Source organism: Colias eurytheme, chromosome 2 (assembly GCF_061535395.1).
Source record: "Colias eurytheme isolate Ceu_HAF_F1 chromosome 2, ilColEury1 Martin Lab GWU primary, whole genome shotgun sequence".
NCBI classification, from domain to species: Eukaryota; Metazoa; Arthropoda; class Insecta; order Lepidoptera; family Pieridae; genus Colias; species Colias eurytheme.
Genome location: NC_142981.1, coordinates 9,460,726 through 9,478,958, shown reverse-complemented (window position 1 = coordinate 9,478,958; position 18,233 = coordinate 9,460,726). Strand labels below are relative to the sequence as shown.

The 18,233-nt window shown below is 30.6% G+C and overlaps 3 protein-coding genes across 3 annotated transcripts; 1 reads left to right on the top strand and 2 right to left on the bottom strand.

Annotated features, from left to right (window-relative positions):
• Positions 1 to 1,544: 1,544 nt before the first annotated feature.
• Tmem18 (transmembrane protein 18) lies at positions 1,545 to 10,446 on the bottom strand. The gene is made up of 4 exons (XM_090115451.1): positions 10,216 to 10,446; positions 9,628 to 9,745; positions 8,608 to 8,756; positions 1,545 to 3,503 (listed from the first exon to the last, which is right to left on the bottom strand). The coding sequence occupies exons 1-4, from the start codon at positions 10,270 to 10,272 to the stop codon at positions 3,384 to 3,386; spliced, it is 444 nt and encodes a 147-aa protein (XP_089971577.1). The 5' UTR covers positions 10,273 to 10,446; the 3' UTR covers positions 1,545 to 3,383.
• Positions 10,447 to 10,929: 483 nt separating this feature from the next.
• Glg1 (Golgi apparatus protein 1) lies at positions 10,930 to 15,706 on the top strand. The gene is made up of 7 exons (XM_090115428.1): positions 10,930 to 11,924; positions 12,034 to 13,733; positions 13,815 to 13,962; positions 14,053 to 14,276; positions 14,848 to 15,031; positions 15,301 to 15,407; positions 15,490 to 15,706. The coding sequence occupies exons 1-7, from the start codon at positions 11,171 to 11,173 to the stop codon at positions 15,652 to 15,654; spliced, it is 3,282 nt and encodes a 1,093-aa protein (XP_089971554.1). The 5' UTR covers positions 10,930 to 11,170; the 3' UTR covers positions 15,655 to 15,706.
• On the bottom strand, positions 15,702 to 17,494 carry LOC149910602 (DNA primase large subunit-like). Its single transcript, XM_090115439.1, has 2 exons — positions 16,201 to 17,494; positions 15,702 to 15,967 (listed from the first exon to the last, which is right to left on the bottom strand). The coding sequence occupies exons 1-2, from the start codon at positions 17,429 to 17,431 to the stop codon at positions 15,726 to 15,728; spliced, it is 1,473 nt and encodes a 490-aa protein (XP_089971565.1). The 5' UTR covers positions 17,432 to 17,494; the 3' UTR covers positions 15,702 to 15,725.
• Positions 17,495 to 18,233: the final 739 nt, after the last annotated feature.

Here is an 18,233-nt window from a genome sequence, read left to right as displayed (position 1 = left end):
GTGCATTCTATATTCACATTGTAAGTGATTTAGCAGATCTGCCTAGAACACTATTTTGAGTTTATTTAACTTTCAAACAATAAACTTATTAATTGTCACTTTTTTTTTAAATCCCAACTGGTATCATCTGTTAAATTTTAATAAAACAATCTAAACTATAATATTAATATTATTTCCATTATGACTTAGATAAAAATATGGTAAGACTTGTTAAAAAAATTGTGTGATCTCAAATAATGCCACCTCGAAACCTTATAATTAAATGTCCGAATCGTAATGGTCAAAATTAAAATATTCTACCTACTAAACAAATATATTGACTGTTCGTTTTAACTCTACAGCATATTGCACTATAAAATTAAAAAAGCATTACAACTTAGTCTATACGCTTAATTACTATCTAGCTTTACTATAATGAAAGGTGAATTACGAATCACATACACATTCAGTCTTCCATATACTAGTGATCGGCAAAGGTGTCAGTTTATACATATAATGGACAATTTTGTAACATTTATTTAGGCGTAGCTTATCTAGTATTTACACAGGGTTAATTAGAATGTTCGCCAAATAATATGACACTTTACAATATGGATTATGGTGTTATAATATACTGTTGTTAATATTGCTGGTCATTGATAGCACTTGATAATGATAGTTTTAATAGGTATTCTTTAAAAATGAAATGAAATCAATGCGTAATATATACATGTTACATTCTAGAATACCGTTATCGTATAAGTATACAGAAAGCAGATAATAATTTGACATTCAATATCTAAGTGGCAATCTTAGGACAACTAATATTCGCATGAAAGTGTACCTATTTCTTTATAATTAGTGTTTATATGTGCACCACTTTTCAAGATATTTTATGCAAAAAAGTAATTTTTATTTTCCATTAATAATTAATTGGAAATAAATTATGACTTTGTAAATTTGTTTCAAAAAATTGTAAACAGCGCCGACTTAACCAGCGAAAGGTGTTGGTCTGAAATTAGTGTACGTAAAAAATATGTATAATTATAATCATATTATACGTATACAATTTCAATTTTTATTACATATTTGTACGTATGTAAGAAAAGGATAAAAACAAAAAAATCGTTACTCACCTCACAAATTCTGTTCACGCGGATTAAGAATGTGGGTATTTATAAAAAAACACTTACCGGAGTAACCTTAACCGGAGGAGAAAAATGTTGTTTCCTACATAATTCATAATTGCCATAACCAAAAGTATTTGAATGATTCAAATATTTTTTAACCGACTTCAAAAAAAAAGAGGAGGTTATCAATTCGGCCGGTATGTTTTTTTTTTTTTTTTTTTTTTTATGTATGTACACCGATTACTCCGTGGTTTCTGGACCGATTTACGTGATTCTTTTTTTGTTCGATGCGGGATGGTGTCGAATTGGTCCCATAAAAATTTTATTCGGATAGGCCCAGTAGTTTTTATTTTATGAGCATTTTTGTCTGTGTTTGTAAATGTTGCAAGTGCAAGTTTGAAGTCGGTTGTTTTTAACGCAGTTATTGACTTGTTGACAAAGACTAATCAAAATTCAAAGAACACATAACATCTGAATTTTTATTCTTATTAAAAAATTATAAAGTCAATAATAAAATCATGCTTTTTATACGAAATGCCTCAACTCCGAACCATTAAATAGTTATAAATCGTTAAATACTCGAAAAACAAACAAAAAGGACTGAATATTGTTATCTACCTCTCTTCACACTATTATCTAATATCTTAAAGGAATTGTTAGAAATAAACTTGATAGGGAAATTGGTGAAAACAAAGTTTTTCATGGAATAATAATTTAAGCAAGACTATATGAATATATTATTTTGCAGAATTTGTTTATCACTATAATCAATAATGCATCACAAGCAAGGTAAGGTAGCCTGATGAAAAGGTGGCCTGGCAGATACCGCTTATAAGCGATAAGGCCTACTGTTGAACATTTTTACACTTAACGTTTATTTTGTTTTATATATGTATTTGTGTGTATATATTTATTTAATAAAGCGTACATATTGTATTGTAGCCGACGCGGACGTTACCTATAACAATGGAGCGTCAATCCGTACCATATTTAGTTATTTTGTAAAACGTCGGCGAAATATATCTGCTGTATAAAATACTAATATTTAAATAAACATGTACTTATAAATATTTATTGTTAAGCTCTTAGCATTAAGTACATATTATCAATTAAAGTTGTTTCATTGAACACATTCAAAAATGCCTGGATAATGTTAATGGGCATATGAATACAGCTATTGATAACAAAATTATGTGATGCGCTAGGTAATTAATAATTATACACATTTTGTTTTAAAATTTCACGCATAATGTACAAGTGACATGAACATATCAATGATAAATGTATATCCGATTAAATAGTTAGTACTACCGCAAACTAAACATCGATAAAAAGTCAAGGTCAATGTTAAAGTAGCGTACATTATTAATACAAGAATTATAACCCATAGCGGTCTTAAAACATCATAATGTAAGTTTGATAAAACGTAAAAGAATCAGCTGGTTGAATAATTTCAGCTTTTCAAACCAAACAGAAAAGCAATGTGCCTCGTTAAAAAAATAAATTGTTATTATTACATTATATTAAAAATATAAGTATAAAATTGACAAGGCAATTATTGCACAATTATTCTATTTTACGCCAATTAGTCCCGAGCTAAAACAATTATTTTATGCACACAAAAGCTACACGAGTATAAATTATCGAAATAAAGCAAAAATTAATGTACACGTATATGTTCATTATTAGGCCGTTTAAGGTTTACCTATATGTACAATATTTTCTTGTTTTCTATTTAATAAGACCACATTTCAACCAGTGTTGTATCTTACTCAAAGGTACATTAAAAAAACTCGATTAGAAATAATGAACATCTTAAACCAGGACAAAATTGAAAAGAAAACGTCTTAACCCAGATCTATATCTCTACTATTTAAGTATTTAGGGTCAATGGTGAACCTTACGCGTAGTCTTGAATAAACTATGTGCTAACATTCCTCAGAAAATAATTTAGAATCGTGTGTCAATCCCTGTATCTCTTAGGACTACTATGGCAAATGTTCAACCTTGCTAAACATTTAAAAAAATCACCATTAACAAAATATCCAAATTATTGATTTAACGCAGTGATGTAACAACTTGTGCTTCAACATTTACGCGTACGGCAAGTATCGCAAAAAAAACATCATTACGAATAATTAAAATCCTATACAAAAAACAGCCAACAATTTTATTTCTATCACTAGCAATTTTCAAACTCCTACGCAACGTTGTAAACCACGAACGTTCTAGCAAAAATAATTACCTCTTTACACTAAAATTGACTCGAGTACACTAATCGGACTTGGCGTGCTGCAACGCCTCCCTGTTCATGTTGAGCTCTTTGAGCCTCTGACGTAGTTGTGCCTTCTTCAAGTTTGCCATGATCTGCGTCGACTGGTACAACCAGGAACTCTGAAAGTTTTGTTTGATCGATTAACGTTACGTCTTTAGCGTTGCATGAAAAATTAGAAGGCACCGACTTTTTTCGCGTGGTACCAACTTGCGAAAATTATGTGATAAACATCTCATTAAAGTTTGCGTAAAAACGTTACAAGCTTACAAACATTCTCACAGAATTTCGTATTCACAATAGTAAAATAATAATAGGGAGGACAGGATGTCATAAATTAGTATCTTCGTCTATGATTGCCATAATAGTTACATTTAACTATTTAATTATGCTTCATACTTAGTTACAATTATTAATGGGGTAATTATTTTTAATTTTGTGAATTTTGTTTGTTCTTACACCATGTTAATATGAAAATTCATTATTAAATTAGGCATCATTTATCACGAAGTAAAGTTTAGCTCGTGACTTAAAATATCGTACAATCGTATTATATTAGTGATGTCACTTCTATTTATACCAGAAATTATTTATATAAAATAATTCAAAATAAAGCACGATTTGAGTAGGTAGAAGCACAGAAGGAAGGAAGGAACTAGTGATATGAATTTATAATTGTGGTTATAATTTAATAATTAACACTAATTGCTTTTTATGTATACCCTACTTGTTTTATAATAAGCTATTGTATAACCTTACGAAAATTTATAAGGATTTGAAAATATAAAGGTAAAAATACGGCCAATGGTGTGCCATGAGTTACATAAACAACAAGGAAACAATCATGAATTAGTTGATTTGGTTAAATAGGAGAAAATAGTGAACAATAGATTTTTAAAAGAACAGCTGAAAGCTGATCATATATTTGGCGGATTCCAATTCTACAAGGAACTTACGAATAGATACTTAAAAAGAATTGCTAGAAATAAGCGTATAAATACTATGGCTTATTTAAATTTTCGTAATGTTGCAATAGAATACACTTCTAGGCTAGATCCTAGAGGTGAGCTTGATTAGAATCAACTTAATTATTGGTTAATACGTTCGTTGATTAAAGAGGAATTCGCATGTTGTGATAAAAAGATTTCGTTTAGATAACAAGTTTTTACATTAAAATAATTCGAGATAATACGATTTGTTTACAATATTTTATCTCTGGTAATAAAACATACATTTTATTTCATTTTTATTTTAAACAGGATAAAGTGAGGTAAATTAAGTAAATTAAACTTTATTAAATTATCATAATTAACCCTTTAATTGACTGCGTCATTCCTGAACTGAAGTCTATACCACTGAAAATAACTTTGTTTAAGAATTCTAACTAAACAATAAACATAAAACAATTAAAATGCAAAAATTATTGCGTAGGACGAGTTTCAAATCTGCGTGTTACGTAACATTATTTATGAACATTGTTAATTAATAATTACATAGTTTGTTTACGTATTAATTAAAGACTAATTTTCGACAAACGCTAGTAAAAATTAAAATTCTCAAAATCAAAAATAGTATACGCCGCTATGTTTTAATCGAGAATGTATACAATAGAGATGGGTCTAACATCGGTTTCACCGTATACAAACATTCGGCCAAATATTCGGTAAAACTTTTACCGAACCGAACCGAATATTCGGTATAGCTAGATACCTATATAATGGACTAAGTTATTATCTTTTGACCAACCTACTTTTATCTATACTAATAAATATAATACATATTATAAAGCTGAAGAGTTTGTTTGTTTGTTTGAACGCGCTAATCTCGAGAACTACTGGTCCGATTTGAAAAATCCTTCGGTGTTAGCTCATTTATCGAGGAAGACTATAGACTATATCATCACGCTACGATCAACAGGAGAGGAGCCAGGGGGTGAAACTGCGCGGAGCAGCTAGTTCAAAATAAAGCTTCAGTGACTACAAAGCAGAGAACTACGCTCTAAAATACTTACTTCATTACACTGTACTACACTGTACACTCAAATTATGATACTACACGGGTCTTAACAGTAAAAGTTTTGAGTATCACTTTTCCAAACATACGGTGATTCAGCAGAATATTCGGCCGAATATGAATATTCGGTAAAGCCTCCGAATATAAAACGAATGTTCGGCCCATCTCTAGTATACAATACATTTATAAATGGGTTTATATAATGTTAATTGATACAATGTGTCATGTATATATCGATGCAATCTATCATATTATCTTTAAGAACGGGTACTCGACCGTTATCTATTATAGAAAATGACTTCACGAATACATTTAGATCCAGGAATAGTTAACGTGAAATGTATTTATGAAATTATAGGCTCATCTCCAAAAATAAAGGATTAAAAATACTATAAAATAACGTCGGTGCCTTTAAATAGAATCAAGTGCTTCAACCTTTGAAAGTCCGAGTGTACGCATCGCCGCGGCCGGTTGCTTACAAGGTTATAAATAACAACGCAATCACATCCAGTTTAATAGTACGTTACACTCGTGACTCGTTTATCCATTTACAAATCGAACAACAGCTGTTTTTTAATGTTTTCTATCAGTCAATTACGATTTGGATTGGGATAGGTTTACTAGCATTAAACTGTATGAACTACGTTTTTAAAGTACGAAAAAACTGTTGTATTTTTCGCGTCGCACATTTTTTATATTGCAGAAGAAGTTATCCTTAAAGATCTGTGGCCTTATTCACAGACGACTTTCTGATGGTAAACATATCGGAAATTATAAATTTTGATACTTACCCATTTTTGTGTACAACGGGTTTTCAGGGACGTCTTTACCCTATTGGGAACACTAGAATCTGGACATGTCACTCGAAAAAGAAAGTGATTATCGTGTTATCAAAGCTATACGATTCTTCAGATAACAATGAAGTCAAGTTGCAAAAAATGATAAATGATTTTATAAGATAAAGCGAAGAATGAATGTTTGACGATGCAATCGCAAAAATATACTAGGTGCCTAATTTGTGACTTCCAGTAGGTAATACAGTGTTTATAATAATATGCTATACAAACACATGCTCAACTTTATTTACTATGATAGAGCTGATCCGCGATCTCAATATGTTCATTAATAAAAATAAAAATAAAAAGTATAATTTTTCCCCCTGTGTAGGAACACTGAATAGGTACGGTACAGTGTAGGGTTCTAGGATTTATAAAGACAGTAAATAATATAATATATTGGCAGCGACGCACGTCCCCTCATACATTATTGTGTTTGAAGGTCGCAATTTATTTCTTTTAGTACGCACTCATGATGATAAACAAATATTATATGAGAAACAAAACATTTGAGAAACCTTTAAAACAAATCAGATAGGTATTCAGATAGTATTTTCTTATTTCTAGTATTAGATTTTACGCGAGTATTATACATTAATTAGAAATTCAAGATTTATAACGGATTTTTAACGTGATAATGAATAAATCTTTAATTTACAAATCAGATACATCACTTAAAAAATAAATTACTTTAAATGTATCGATCATATTTTGAATGATAAACTTGGCAAAGATCTCAAAATTCCATTCTAGCCTTCATCTTCTCAGAAGTTATGGGAGTGCTTATAAATATTTTCCTAAAAATTTCTGTTATTTTTTTTCTCTATAATATGAACCTTCCATACCTCAAGGTCAAGGTATTTTGCGAATATTTTCGCTTAGCAACACTATTGGGCGATTCATTTCAATTTATAAAGCAAACCGTTTGAAATGTTAATTCCGTCAAAACAGTGAAAATGATTATATTTTGTTAGATTTACAAATCAGATAAACTATGTTCCTAGCTTCAGTACCCCTAATAGCAGACCTTAACTTTATATACCAATGTATAATATTATGTAAATTATAAATAATTTATGCATAGGTATTATTGACCTTTCGATCGCGCTGATCTCTTGGCATAGTCTGCCGATACTCGCCTACAATCACAACGAACAGAATGTCACACTTGTTAGCTTCTTTCAATGCTCATGATGTGTACTAACTACTAATTACTAAACGCCTGATTGCTCTTCTGTTTTTGGATGAATGCTATAAGATAAGCATCGCACTATTGAACATGTAGGAAAAACATTGTACATATTTAAGTTTTTACTAGCATAAGGTGCTGGAAGGTGCTCAATTCGTAACTTGTTTTGGGTTCTTTAAATCATTCCTAGCATAATAAATGAACAATACACACTACAAAAAGCAACATTCACGCAAGCTACGAATTTCGAGTAAAGAGCGGTATATACATAAGGGATATTCACCAAGCTGAATGCTAAATGATATATTGAATACATAATATAATCATTTTTTTCGCCGAAAGTTTTAAATATGATATTTCATGGTGTCAAAGCTAGTTAATATACCTAATACATATTTAAATGTACAGTGTACACCTCGCTGTTTGCTTTTTCCATTAAATATGATAATCTAACCTTCAAATGAGGTGTAAACTGTAAATAGTGTGGATATCAATTTAAGGTGTGGATATAGACCACATTTCAAGTTATATGCTTCAAATACAGTTTTTTGTTAATTAATTCATAACCGTTTAATACTGAAGATGATAATAAAATTAGTGGCACCACTTTGATAATTACAACATTCATTTAATCAAAATATTCTCAGATAACCTAAATGTTTATTTATATTATATTATTCAACAATTTGGTGCCAATAAATTATTATTATCTGTATGCAAACCAGACAGAGAGATAAATGACTAAACAAGTGAAAACAAATATATTGGCGAGCCATCACCTAGACAAAAGACACAGGTGCAAATCCTTCAAATAATCTAGTTACATAATAATTAATTATATTCCAAAAATAAGTTCCATTTACATATCTTATTTAGTTCTTCAGTGCAAGTTACCTTATTAAGAGAATTAAAGAATTAATGTTATAGGGTTTCCAATGTCGAAACAAACCCATATATGATTACATGACTTATACACTTAGATTTATGACGCTTTTATTTCTAAAAATGGTAGCAATAAGCACTTTACTTCTAAAGTAATTACTGAGACATTGAAATTATTTTAAATATGTATTAGTACTTTTTTAATATAAGTGAGAAGATAGTAGTACTTAGGACTACATAAATTTTTATACTTAATAGCTGATAAGTCAAAATAAGGACTTAATAAAAATATGAAAAATTACTTACCACCATGATCATGCAGTTCAACAGTATTGGTATACAGAATACCACTGATATGAACAGTCCTTTGCTGTCAAAATATTGTTGTCTTGAGAATAACATCCAGTTTCTTGCCGCCACTTCATTGATACTTTCAGAGAAGTACACTAAAAGTACTGGAAATGTTGTTATTTATTAGTTTTATTAAAAAAAATAATATAAAATCTACACGTATTATGTATTTTTGTTTGCATCAAAATGGAATAATAGATGAGTTGTTTTTTTTTGTTGTTATTGTACAATTGTGTGCAAAAAATGTGTTTAGCATTATCACAACATCATTCCATTATCTGTTGAATAATTTACTTAATAGTTAGTTAGGAAATTTTTTTTCAATGATAATCTGTCTTTAATCAAAACAAAATAACTAAAACTATACACAACATAACATTTTTTTCAAACAATTGTGACTTGATAATATATTTAAGCAGGTTTATATAGGTATAATAACCAAGCTATTTTTCATACAATGTGTTTGCATAATAAGTTCCACCTTCTGACCTTGACAGTTTAAACAGACGTTAATAATTACTCAAGGAAAAAAAATTAATGCAGGTCTGTTGCTGATTTACAATCTTATATTTTAAAAATGTATTTAACTTGAAGTAGGTGTATGTAGGTATTATGTTATTTAATAATATACCTATGATATTTTAGATAGTGACTTTAAAGTAAACAAATTTATGCCAATCTAATCTCAAACTAAATCAGATTTTTTAAAAACAAAGCATAATGCAATACACGTAGTGCTTAAAGAAATATATAAAAGAAATATAGAATTCAAAACTTTAGGCACAAGACACTTAAAAGATTATTTGCTGTATAAAGATGTTGATACCTATAACACATAGACCAATAATTATAAGGCATACATCTTATAATTGGCATATTAGTTTTTCACTTGAATAATTTTGATGTAATTGCTACTATGGAGTAATTGATATTTATGAATAAATAAATAAACATTCAGTGGAGAGGAGAACTCACAGAGAGTTATGAAGAGAACAATTTGAAAGTTTCCATAGTTCCTTGTTGAAAAGCAGGTAAATGTGACCAGAACATGAAATGATAGTAGGGCCATTAGCCAAGGGTCACGCCATTCAATCTGAAACAAAACATTCATAACTCACCTTCAACAACATTTTTTTTTTCAATTTTTATATGAAGAAAAATTTAGCTAGAGTAAAAAAATTATGGATTTTAAAATTATTATTCTTATGACATCTTTGAATTTGGAATTATAATCAGATATTTTTATTACTGGTGAAGTGAAGCTACCTGCGGGGTTAAAATATAATTATGCAATATACTATTAATGTAATTTAACTCTTAAATTGAAAACAAGTAGTTTTCTTGAATCTTATGATGTTAAATATCTACCTATTTCATCCACAAATACAATAGAATAAGTTTTAGCATTAAATATATCAAAACACAATATTATCACCTTGTATTACTATGATGCACGAACATAATATATATTTGATTATTCATAAAAATTAATTTACACCCGAAGGATACAATTCTTATGAAAACACAAATACAAATTTCCAGTTACTATAATTGTATACTCACACTTTTTATGTACGAAACGAAATCCGAAATTTCGTTAACTTCAATAGGTCCTTCCATATCCGTTGTTTTTTCTTATGAACAAAACTTTATCAAACACTTTTTATTAACTTAGTACACCTTTTAAAATATGTCACAATATGAAATAAACACTAAACAGTCAATTCGTGTACAATAATCACTAACACTGGTTAAATCAATTTATTTTTATTCAACGCATTTACGGTATAGCTATGCCAAATGCCAATATCTGATGTCAATAATTATTGTGGACTGTCAGGCGTCAGCCGTCAGGACACGGGTCACCACAGATTCACACTATTCACAGAACAACAGCTGTCACTGGTTACAAATCAAAATGATAGTCGCTGTGGCTGTGCCGTCTAGCTCATAATAATATAATCAAAATCATGATTAAAATAAAGATCCTTATGTTACAAACAAAGGATTTGCAAAACCGTGGTCAACAAAACAAGATATTAAAAATTATTGATCAAATCAATACTAAAATTATAATATTTCGCATTTAATTATTAAAAAAATTGTAGAGTACCTACATATTTTGTATAAGTTGGAAATATAGCTGCAAATATATATTATGGGTATAAAAATATATTTTTAAATACATTTACAAAAATGTATATTTCAAAAAAGTTTTTTTGTCTTGTAACTTGATGATGTTGTTGTCATTCCTCATTCCTGATTGTTGTTCTTTGATCAACTGTCATTGCATTTCTACATCAAATGCCAAATTACAAAAAAGCTTGTATATTTTTGCTGATACTTAATGACAAATTTTTCATAAACTGAATAAAATGTGATAGCGAAATAAATCTTGAACAAGTAATAAGTTGTTACAGAATAAAAGTTTTTTTAGTATGTGTAGTGCTACGCAATTGTAATAATATTTTAAAAGAAAAAAAAAAATAACAACGCAAACTTTGACCGGTGCTTCAAAATGACCTATTCTAGAATTATTTGTGTTCTTGTGATATACTTACTAAATTGTTTTATATGTGCTCAGTCCTTTGGAACTTTTAAATCTGCAAGAGAACGATACAGAGCAGATTTAGGCGAGTGTGGGCCGTTTGAAAAGCAATGTTCACATTTGGACGATGATTTAGCTCTACTTTCTTGTGCACTCAATATAACACACAGTAATAAAACTCAGTTACCGTTTATTTGCCAACATAAAATATGGTTACATCAATCAGAACTCTTGGACAATGTTTTTCTTGAAAGCAAAATAAAAACATCTTGTTTGAATGAACCAATCATTTTAGATTGCTTGAATTCTGTAGACAATATCATTGACTGTGTTTTAAAACGAAAACCAAGTGTCAAAGATAAGACTTGTTGGAAAACAATAAACAAAATTGAGTCTTTAATATTTAATGATTGGCAAATAACCAAAAGTTTTTTGAAGAATTGCCTTGATGACATACAAGCATTATCATGTGGGCGAATACCCCCAGACCCAAGAAGTCTTTCTCAAATGCACACATTAAAATGTATTCAAAACCATGAACAAAGTTTAAAGCCTGAATGTCAATCTGAAATAACTGTACTTCAGGAGATGAAATACAGTACCCTCCAAATGGATAAATTAGTATTTGCTGCATGTAATTTAGATCAGAAAAACTTTTGTCCTGATGAAGTACCTGGAACTCTATCAATGTATAAATGTCTGATTAGACATAAATATGAGAATGGTAATAGTTGAATTTATTTAAAGAATAATTATTAATTAACTATATGTTTTTTTTCTTGAATCATAGAAAGTTTAGATAATTTAAATAATTTTTATTTTTTTATTTTTAGGTATGTCAAAAAGATGTCAGGACCAACTATTTTATGCTCAAAGAAATATAGTAATGAACTATAGAATGAGTAAAGGTTTGGTTAAATCATGTAAAGAAGATATAAGAAAATATCATTGTCGTAAAGGTGTCGTTGATGACAAAGATGTGCGTCTTGCTCAAATTTTGCTTTGTTTAGAAAATGTTGCAAGAAATGAGTCATTGAGAGTAACACCAGAATGTATTTCTGAAATGACAGAACATAGAAAGATGCTCATGGATGATTACAGACTTTCACCAGAGCTAATGCAAAATTGTGCAAATGACATTACAACTCTGTGCAAAAGTGTTGAAACTGGTGGAAAAACCATACACTGTCTTATGGAACATGCAAGACCAAAAAGACGTAAGGACAAAAGAATAAGCTTAGCATGTCAAAAATCTTTGGAAGTTTTAATTCAAGAGGCAGATCCAGCTGAAGACTGGAGGGTAGATCCTATTTTACGTAAAGCATGCAAACCAGTTGTTGATAGAGCCTGCAGAGAGGTCAATGGAGGCAACGGTAGAGTTATGTCCTGTCTAATGGAAAAACTGGGCACTGCACTAATGAGCCCAGATTGCGAAGCTGCTTTGATACAGATACAATATTTTGTGTCAAGGAACTTCCAATTAGATCCACAGTTGTACAAAGCTTGCAGATATGATGCAGTCACTCAGTGTAAAGCTAAATTGCAGTGGGCTGATGCCAGTGAGCATCAGTCACAAAAGGATCCACTAATTCTCCCTTGCCTATATAAATACGCTTATGAGTCTGAGTTAAAAGGAATGTTGTTACCAGCATGTGAACAACAAGTCAGAAGAGTAATGCAACAAAGGGCAATAAGTGTTGACCTACTCCCAGAAATAGCTGATACTTGTATAGATGACTTGGCAAATTTATGCTTTGAAAATACAGACAAAGGTGAAGAAATACAATGCCTGCAAAGCAAAATAAAAGAATTGGGACCGAAATGCAGGGAGATAGTCACAAATTTTACAGAAACTCAAAGTGGTCACATAGAACTAAATGCAATAGTTAGTTCTAATTGTAGAGTACCTATAGAAAAATTATGTTCCTCTGAATTGAAGACTAAGACTGAAATGGATGATGGCATTTTAGATTGTCTAATTAGACGAAAAAGTGATCCAGAAATAAAAACAAATTTAAAATGCAGGGCTGCTATTGAGCATGAACAATTGATCTCATTGAAAAATTATAGGTTTACAAGAAAATTTAAAAATGCATGTAAGTCTTATGTATTAAGGTTCTGTCCCAAAGCACAAACAAAAAGCCAGGTTGTGACTTGCTTGAGTGAAATAGTGAGAAATGATACGATAAGTAAAAGAAAACATACAATTTACAAGGAATGTCGCCAACAATTAAGAAGTCAGCTCTTTCAACAAAAGGAAAATGTGGATTTAGACCCTGAACTTAAAGAAGCTTGTAAGAAAGACCTCTTTGAGTTATGTCCTAGAATCCCACATGGGGAATCAGCAGCTTTGGAATGCCTACAAACAGCAAAAACTAAATTAAGCGAACCTTGTCGAAAAGCTATATTTGTTGTAAGAAAACAAGAATTCACTGATAATGCAATTGATTATCGTCTTGTCACCACTTGTAGTGATATGATTGATTTGTATTGCCATAATACTGATCCCTCCACTTTACTGGATTGCTTGAAGGTAATTTTAAACTCAAAAAACATCATATATTACTTTTATACTAGCAAAATGATGTTAATTCAATATTTATCTAATTTTTAGGCTCATCGAGAAGCAGCAGACTTCGATAAGTCCTGTAAATATGTTGTGACAAATAGAATGATCGAACAAAATATGGATTATCGTTTCAATAATAATCTTCAGAATGCTTGCCAGGGAGATATACAAAAGCATTGTTCACAAATTATTTGTAAGTATTCCTTTATTATTAAAAAAAAAAACACCTTATTCATAAAAGATTGAATTTCTGACATATTATCGTTTCTTTATTTTATTTCAGTAAACGAACCACAGGAGGAATTACAAGGAAAAGTCTTATATTGCTTAAAAGAGCAATTTAGAGCTTCGAAACTTGAAAAGGCGTGTGAGAATGAATTGGCCAATGTACTTAAGGAGCAAGCATTGAACTATCGCCTTGATCCTCTGCTTGGAAAATTATGTAAAGCAGAAATACAGACAATTTGTGCCATCCCAAATGATTCAATAACTAATTCTGATGGACAGGTAAGTTTTTTTTAAGCTATTGCATAGCTTCTATCGCAGGGACCGAATCCAGAAATTCCGTAACGAAAAAACCTCACGCTCGCCACTCCGACGGGCGCGGAGGTGTGGCTTGAAGGCATAGCATGCAATAGCTTTACCGCGGCAGTCCCCGAGTGCCACACGTCTTTTTTTTATATTTGAGCTTGAGCTCTGATGCGAATTTAGTGGTTTTCGCGTGATAGAGTAACAAACACAAATTCTTACAAACTAATATTTTTATCTCTAGTGGGATTAGTAGGATATTGCAGGAATTTTTATTTATCTTGCCAGTAAATATTATCAGCCATAAAAGTATCTGCATGATTTAAGCGCTTAAAATTTATTACGAAAATTACTGATAACGTATTACGTACATACACGTTTTATTTTATTTTTGAATGAAAATAATCTATAACTATCAATTATTTTATTTTCATTCAAAAATAAAATAATTGATAGTTCTAGTGGTTTGTGTGGTTGCTATTATCATTTATGTAATTCTTTTTGTTATTCCTTGAATTATGTTATGATAAACAACATTCTTTCCCTACAGGTGGAAGAGTGTTTAAAAAATGCTCTTTTAAATCGTAAAATTGTATCAGCTGAATGTAAAAGAGAAGTAGTACAAATTATAGAGGAAACTGAGGTGGATATTGAAGCCGATCCACTACTGGAGCGAGCTTGTGCATTAGATTTGCTTAAATATTGTAAAGATTTGGAGCATGGCTCTGGTAGACGTAAGTATAATTAATAGAGAATACGCCATTTTTTTTAAATAAAGAATCACCCAAAATCTAGTGGTATATTTTTATGAGTGTCATCAGTTGCTCTATAGTTGAAATTCGACCTTAACTATAAACGCAGCGTACAACAGTGATTGTGATTTGGGTGTAATAATTTTTTATTCATTACATTTTTTATGCTTATTAATAATTTCATACTCGTCTGTACACGTAATTTTAGAAAAATTTTCACATACACATGAAATTAATATTAATTTTTTCAGGTTTGAAGTGCCTAAAAATAATACTCAACGACGGTAATAGGAAACTTGAAGCAGAATGTGAAAAAGAACTATCTAGTAGACTAGAGATGTACAGATATGTTGCAGCTGTAAGTAATGGATATCACTTTACTCAATACCATTTTAGTTTAGTTTACTGAATCTGTTGTATTAATAATTTAATTATTTCAGGTAAATGTTGTTGAAAATCTGGGTGATGTGTACAATGAAATTTCAACGTCGCCATCAAAAAAATATTTCTTAGTTGTAGGCTTCTCAATTATAGGTTTAATTTTTATATTTGGTTTGTATTGTGGCAGAGTAACAAAGAAAGCTATGTATGTAAAAAGGAAATAGATAAAATAAGTATATAACTCAATTTAGTATTAATAAATAAATTGCTATCATGTTCAAGTATTTTTTATTTATTAAAAATTTTCATCGAAATCCATTTCTTCTATATTGCTTTGCTCATTCTTGATGATAGGTTTGTTTTCCTTTTTCGGTTCCAATTTAGTGCCGCCTTTGACTATTTTTTGACTTTCCTCAAAGTACTGATTGGGATGATTTATCCCTAAACCAAGATCAGAGTTGTGCACTGCATCAAAGTATTTACTGCACGCTATTTGATAATGACCTTTCTTTGCCATTTCCACAACTTCATTGATTGCTGAAACAATAAGATAAAAAAATTGAAAATATGAATACTTGCAGAATCTAAACATTTCATGTTATTACAATAACAAATGAATTAAAATTGTCCCAGTGAATGTACTATTAATTGGCTCAGTTGTTCAAACCCCCAAGCAAACAATAAATATAAAAAAAGTTATTTATAAAAATTACTAATGCTTGAAATGAATATTATTTTGAAAACACCTCCATTTACCAATATAGATTTACCTTGACCATCATATCCATATCCTTTTAATTTGTTTTTTAAATTACTTGCATCACAGTGTTTAAATGGACAGCCATGGCAATCACCAGGACCCACATTGCCGTTAATAATTCTTAAACAATTTAATGGGGAGTAATTCTTTTTACTACCCTCTTTACCATAATTGAATCTGACATTATAAGCATACTGCTTTTCAAACTTATCTAAATCCATTATCTTTGTGAACTCGTCGCGCCAGAACTTTAAGGAATCTTCTAATGTCACCCCTATGCCCTTTAGGAACAAACCATACTGAAATCTGCCTCCATGTTTCAAATGATGAGCCAATCTTAGATTCTCATGAAGTTGGCGCATACATAATGGGAATGACTTAACTGAGAGTGAATCAATACTTTCAATTGGAATAGCAGCTTTAGAATCACTATAATCATTTCCTGCATAAGACTGATGCAATCCCTTCAATAAGCAAACTAATCTCTCATCCTGTTCTATTTCACTTAAATGATGGTATGCAATTGCAAGACTTTGTTTTAAGTGTGCTCTATATTGTGCTGTTAACACAGATATGAAGTCTTTGTGTGGAATGTATGCATACCCTCCTTTTATATAAACCTTCCTAGCTCTGACTAAATCAAGAACTTCATAAAATTTTACTTTGTAAAATTTCATATTATCAATGTTTTGATGATGGGTTGATTCCCTTAGATTTATAATAACTTCATTTTTCTCTTCATCCGATATATTTGTATAATATAGATGGTTTAGGGTGAAAAATTTGTCAACAGCATCACTGCTCATGGTCATAAATCGCATCCTGAATAATTCTAATTCCCGTGAAATAAACCAACGCCTGAGTTCTTCAGTTCTGCAATAGGCAAGTCGAAGTATAAAATGAGCTATATGATCTTTGCGTCTTGCTTCTAAATCTGCTTCTGATATACCACAAGCGGATTTTTCACACAACCTCACATAGTACTTTATTCCCTGGCTCCGTAATTCACTTATAACAAATTCGTTCCATTCATCTGAATACATTCGCAGACCTTTTAAAGTAGTTGCAGTAGCTAATGTTCTTAATAATGTAAGCCTTTCTAGAGCTAAAGTTTCAAATTCTTGCAAGCTTATATCTTCAATAGGGGGAATTTTATACATTTGTAAATCATGAGGATATGTTTCTATGCGACTTCCTGTCACTGCAGTTTTCACAGACTTTCTTTTTATTTTAAAATCCATTTTGAAATAAACACTTGATAATCCTTGTACTAAGTTCAATAGCGAATTTTAACTTTAATGAATAGTGAATAGTCAAACTGTAATAAATAGTGATCGATCAATTCGCGCCAAATTTGTTGACAATTGAACAAAACAATGTCATGTGACAAATGTGTGAGAATTGACATTGACTTGTACATATTACTTACTCTGTGGTACCTAAATATTATTAGATCTGTGGACTGTGACTGTTCCCTAAGGGCGTATTCAGAAAGAAAGCTAGAAACTTATACGCTTATAAGTTTCCAGCTTTCTTTCTGAATACGGCCTAATATGTAAACCGCAAAACTCGTGCAATGTGATACGTTCTGTAGGACACATACGATTATGAAACTACATATTATATTATGCCGTCAAAGTAAAATAAGTGCCTACATTATAGACCGTAAAATTGTGGCGTGGAATTGCGGTGTATATACCCGCGAGCATATTAATCTGCGATTTAAATCGGTCGCGTGATAAAACCACAAATGAGGCCGCTTATTTCGCTTGCCTTGAAATCAGACGGTTAATAACCGCGCGGGAGGTTTAGCCATAACGTAGTGCAGCTTAATCCTAAATTATGTTTTTTTTTTAATCCGGAGTCATTGATGTACCACACAGATGTACCAAAATTGAAATTAAATTATTCACAATAAATTATAGTCTTCATGTTTCGAGGACTAATATAGATTTAATCCCAAAAAAACAGTTTTAGGCCGCGTATCCTGCGTATATCTGCAAGAAAGTCTGTCGGACATTTCTTGCGGAAGTTTTCTTGCAG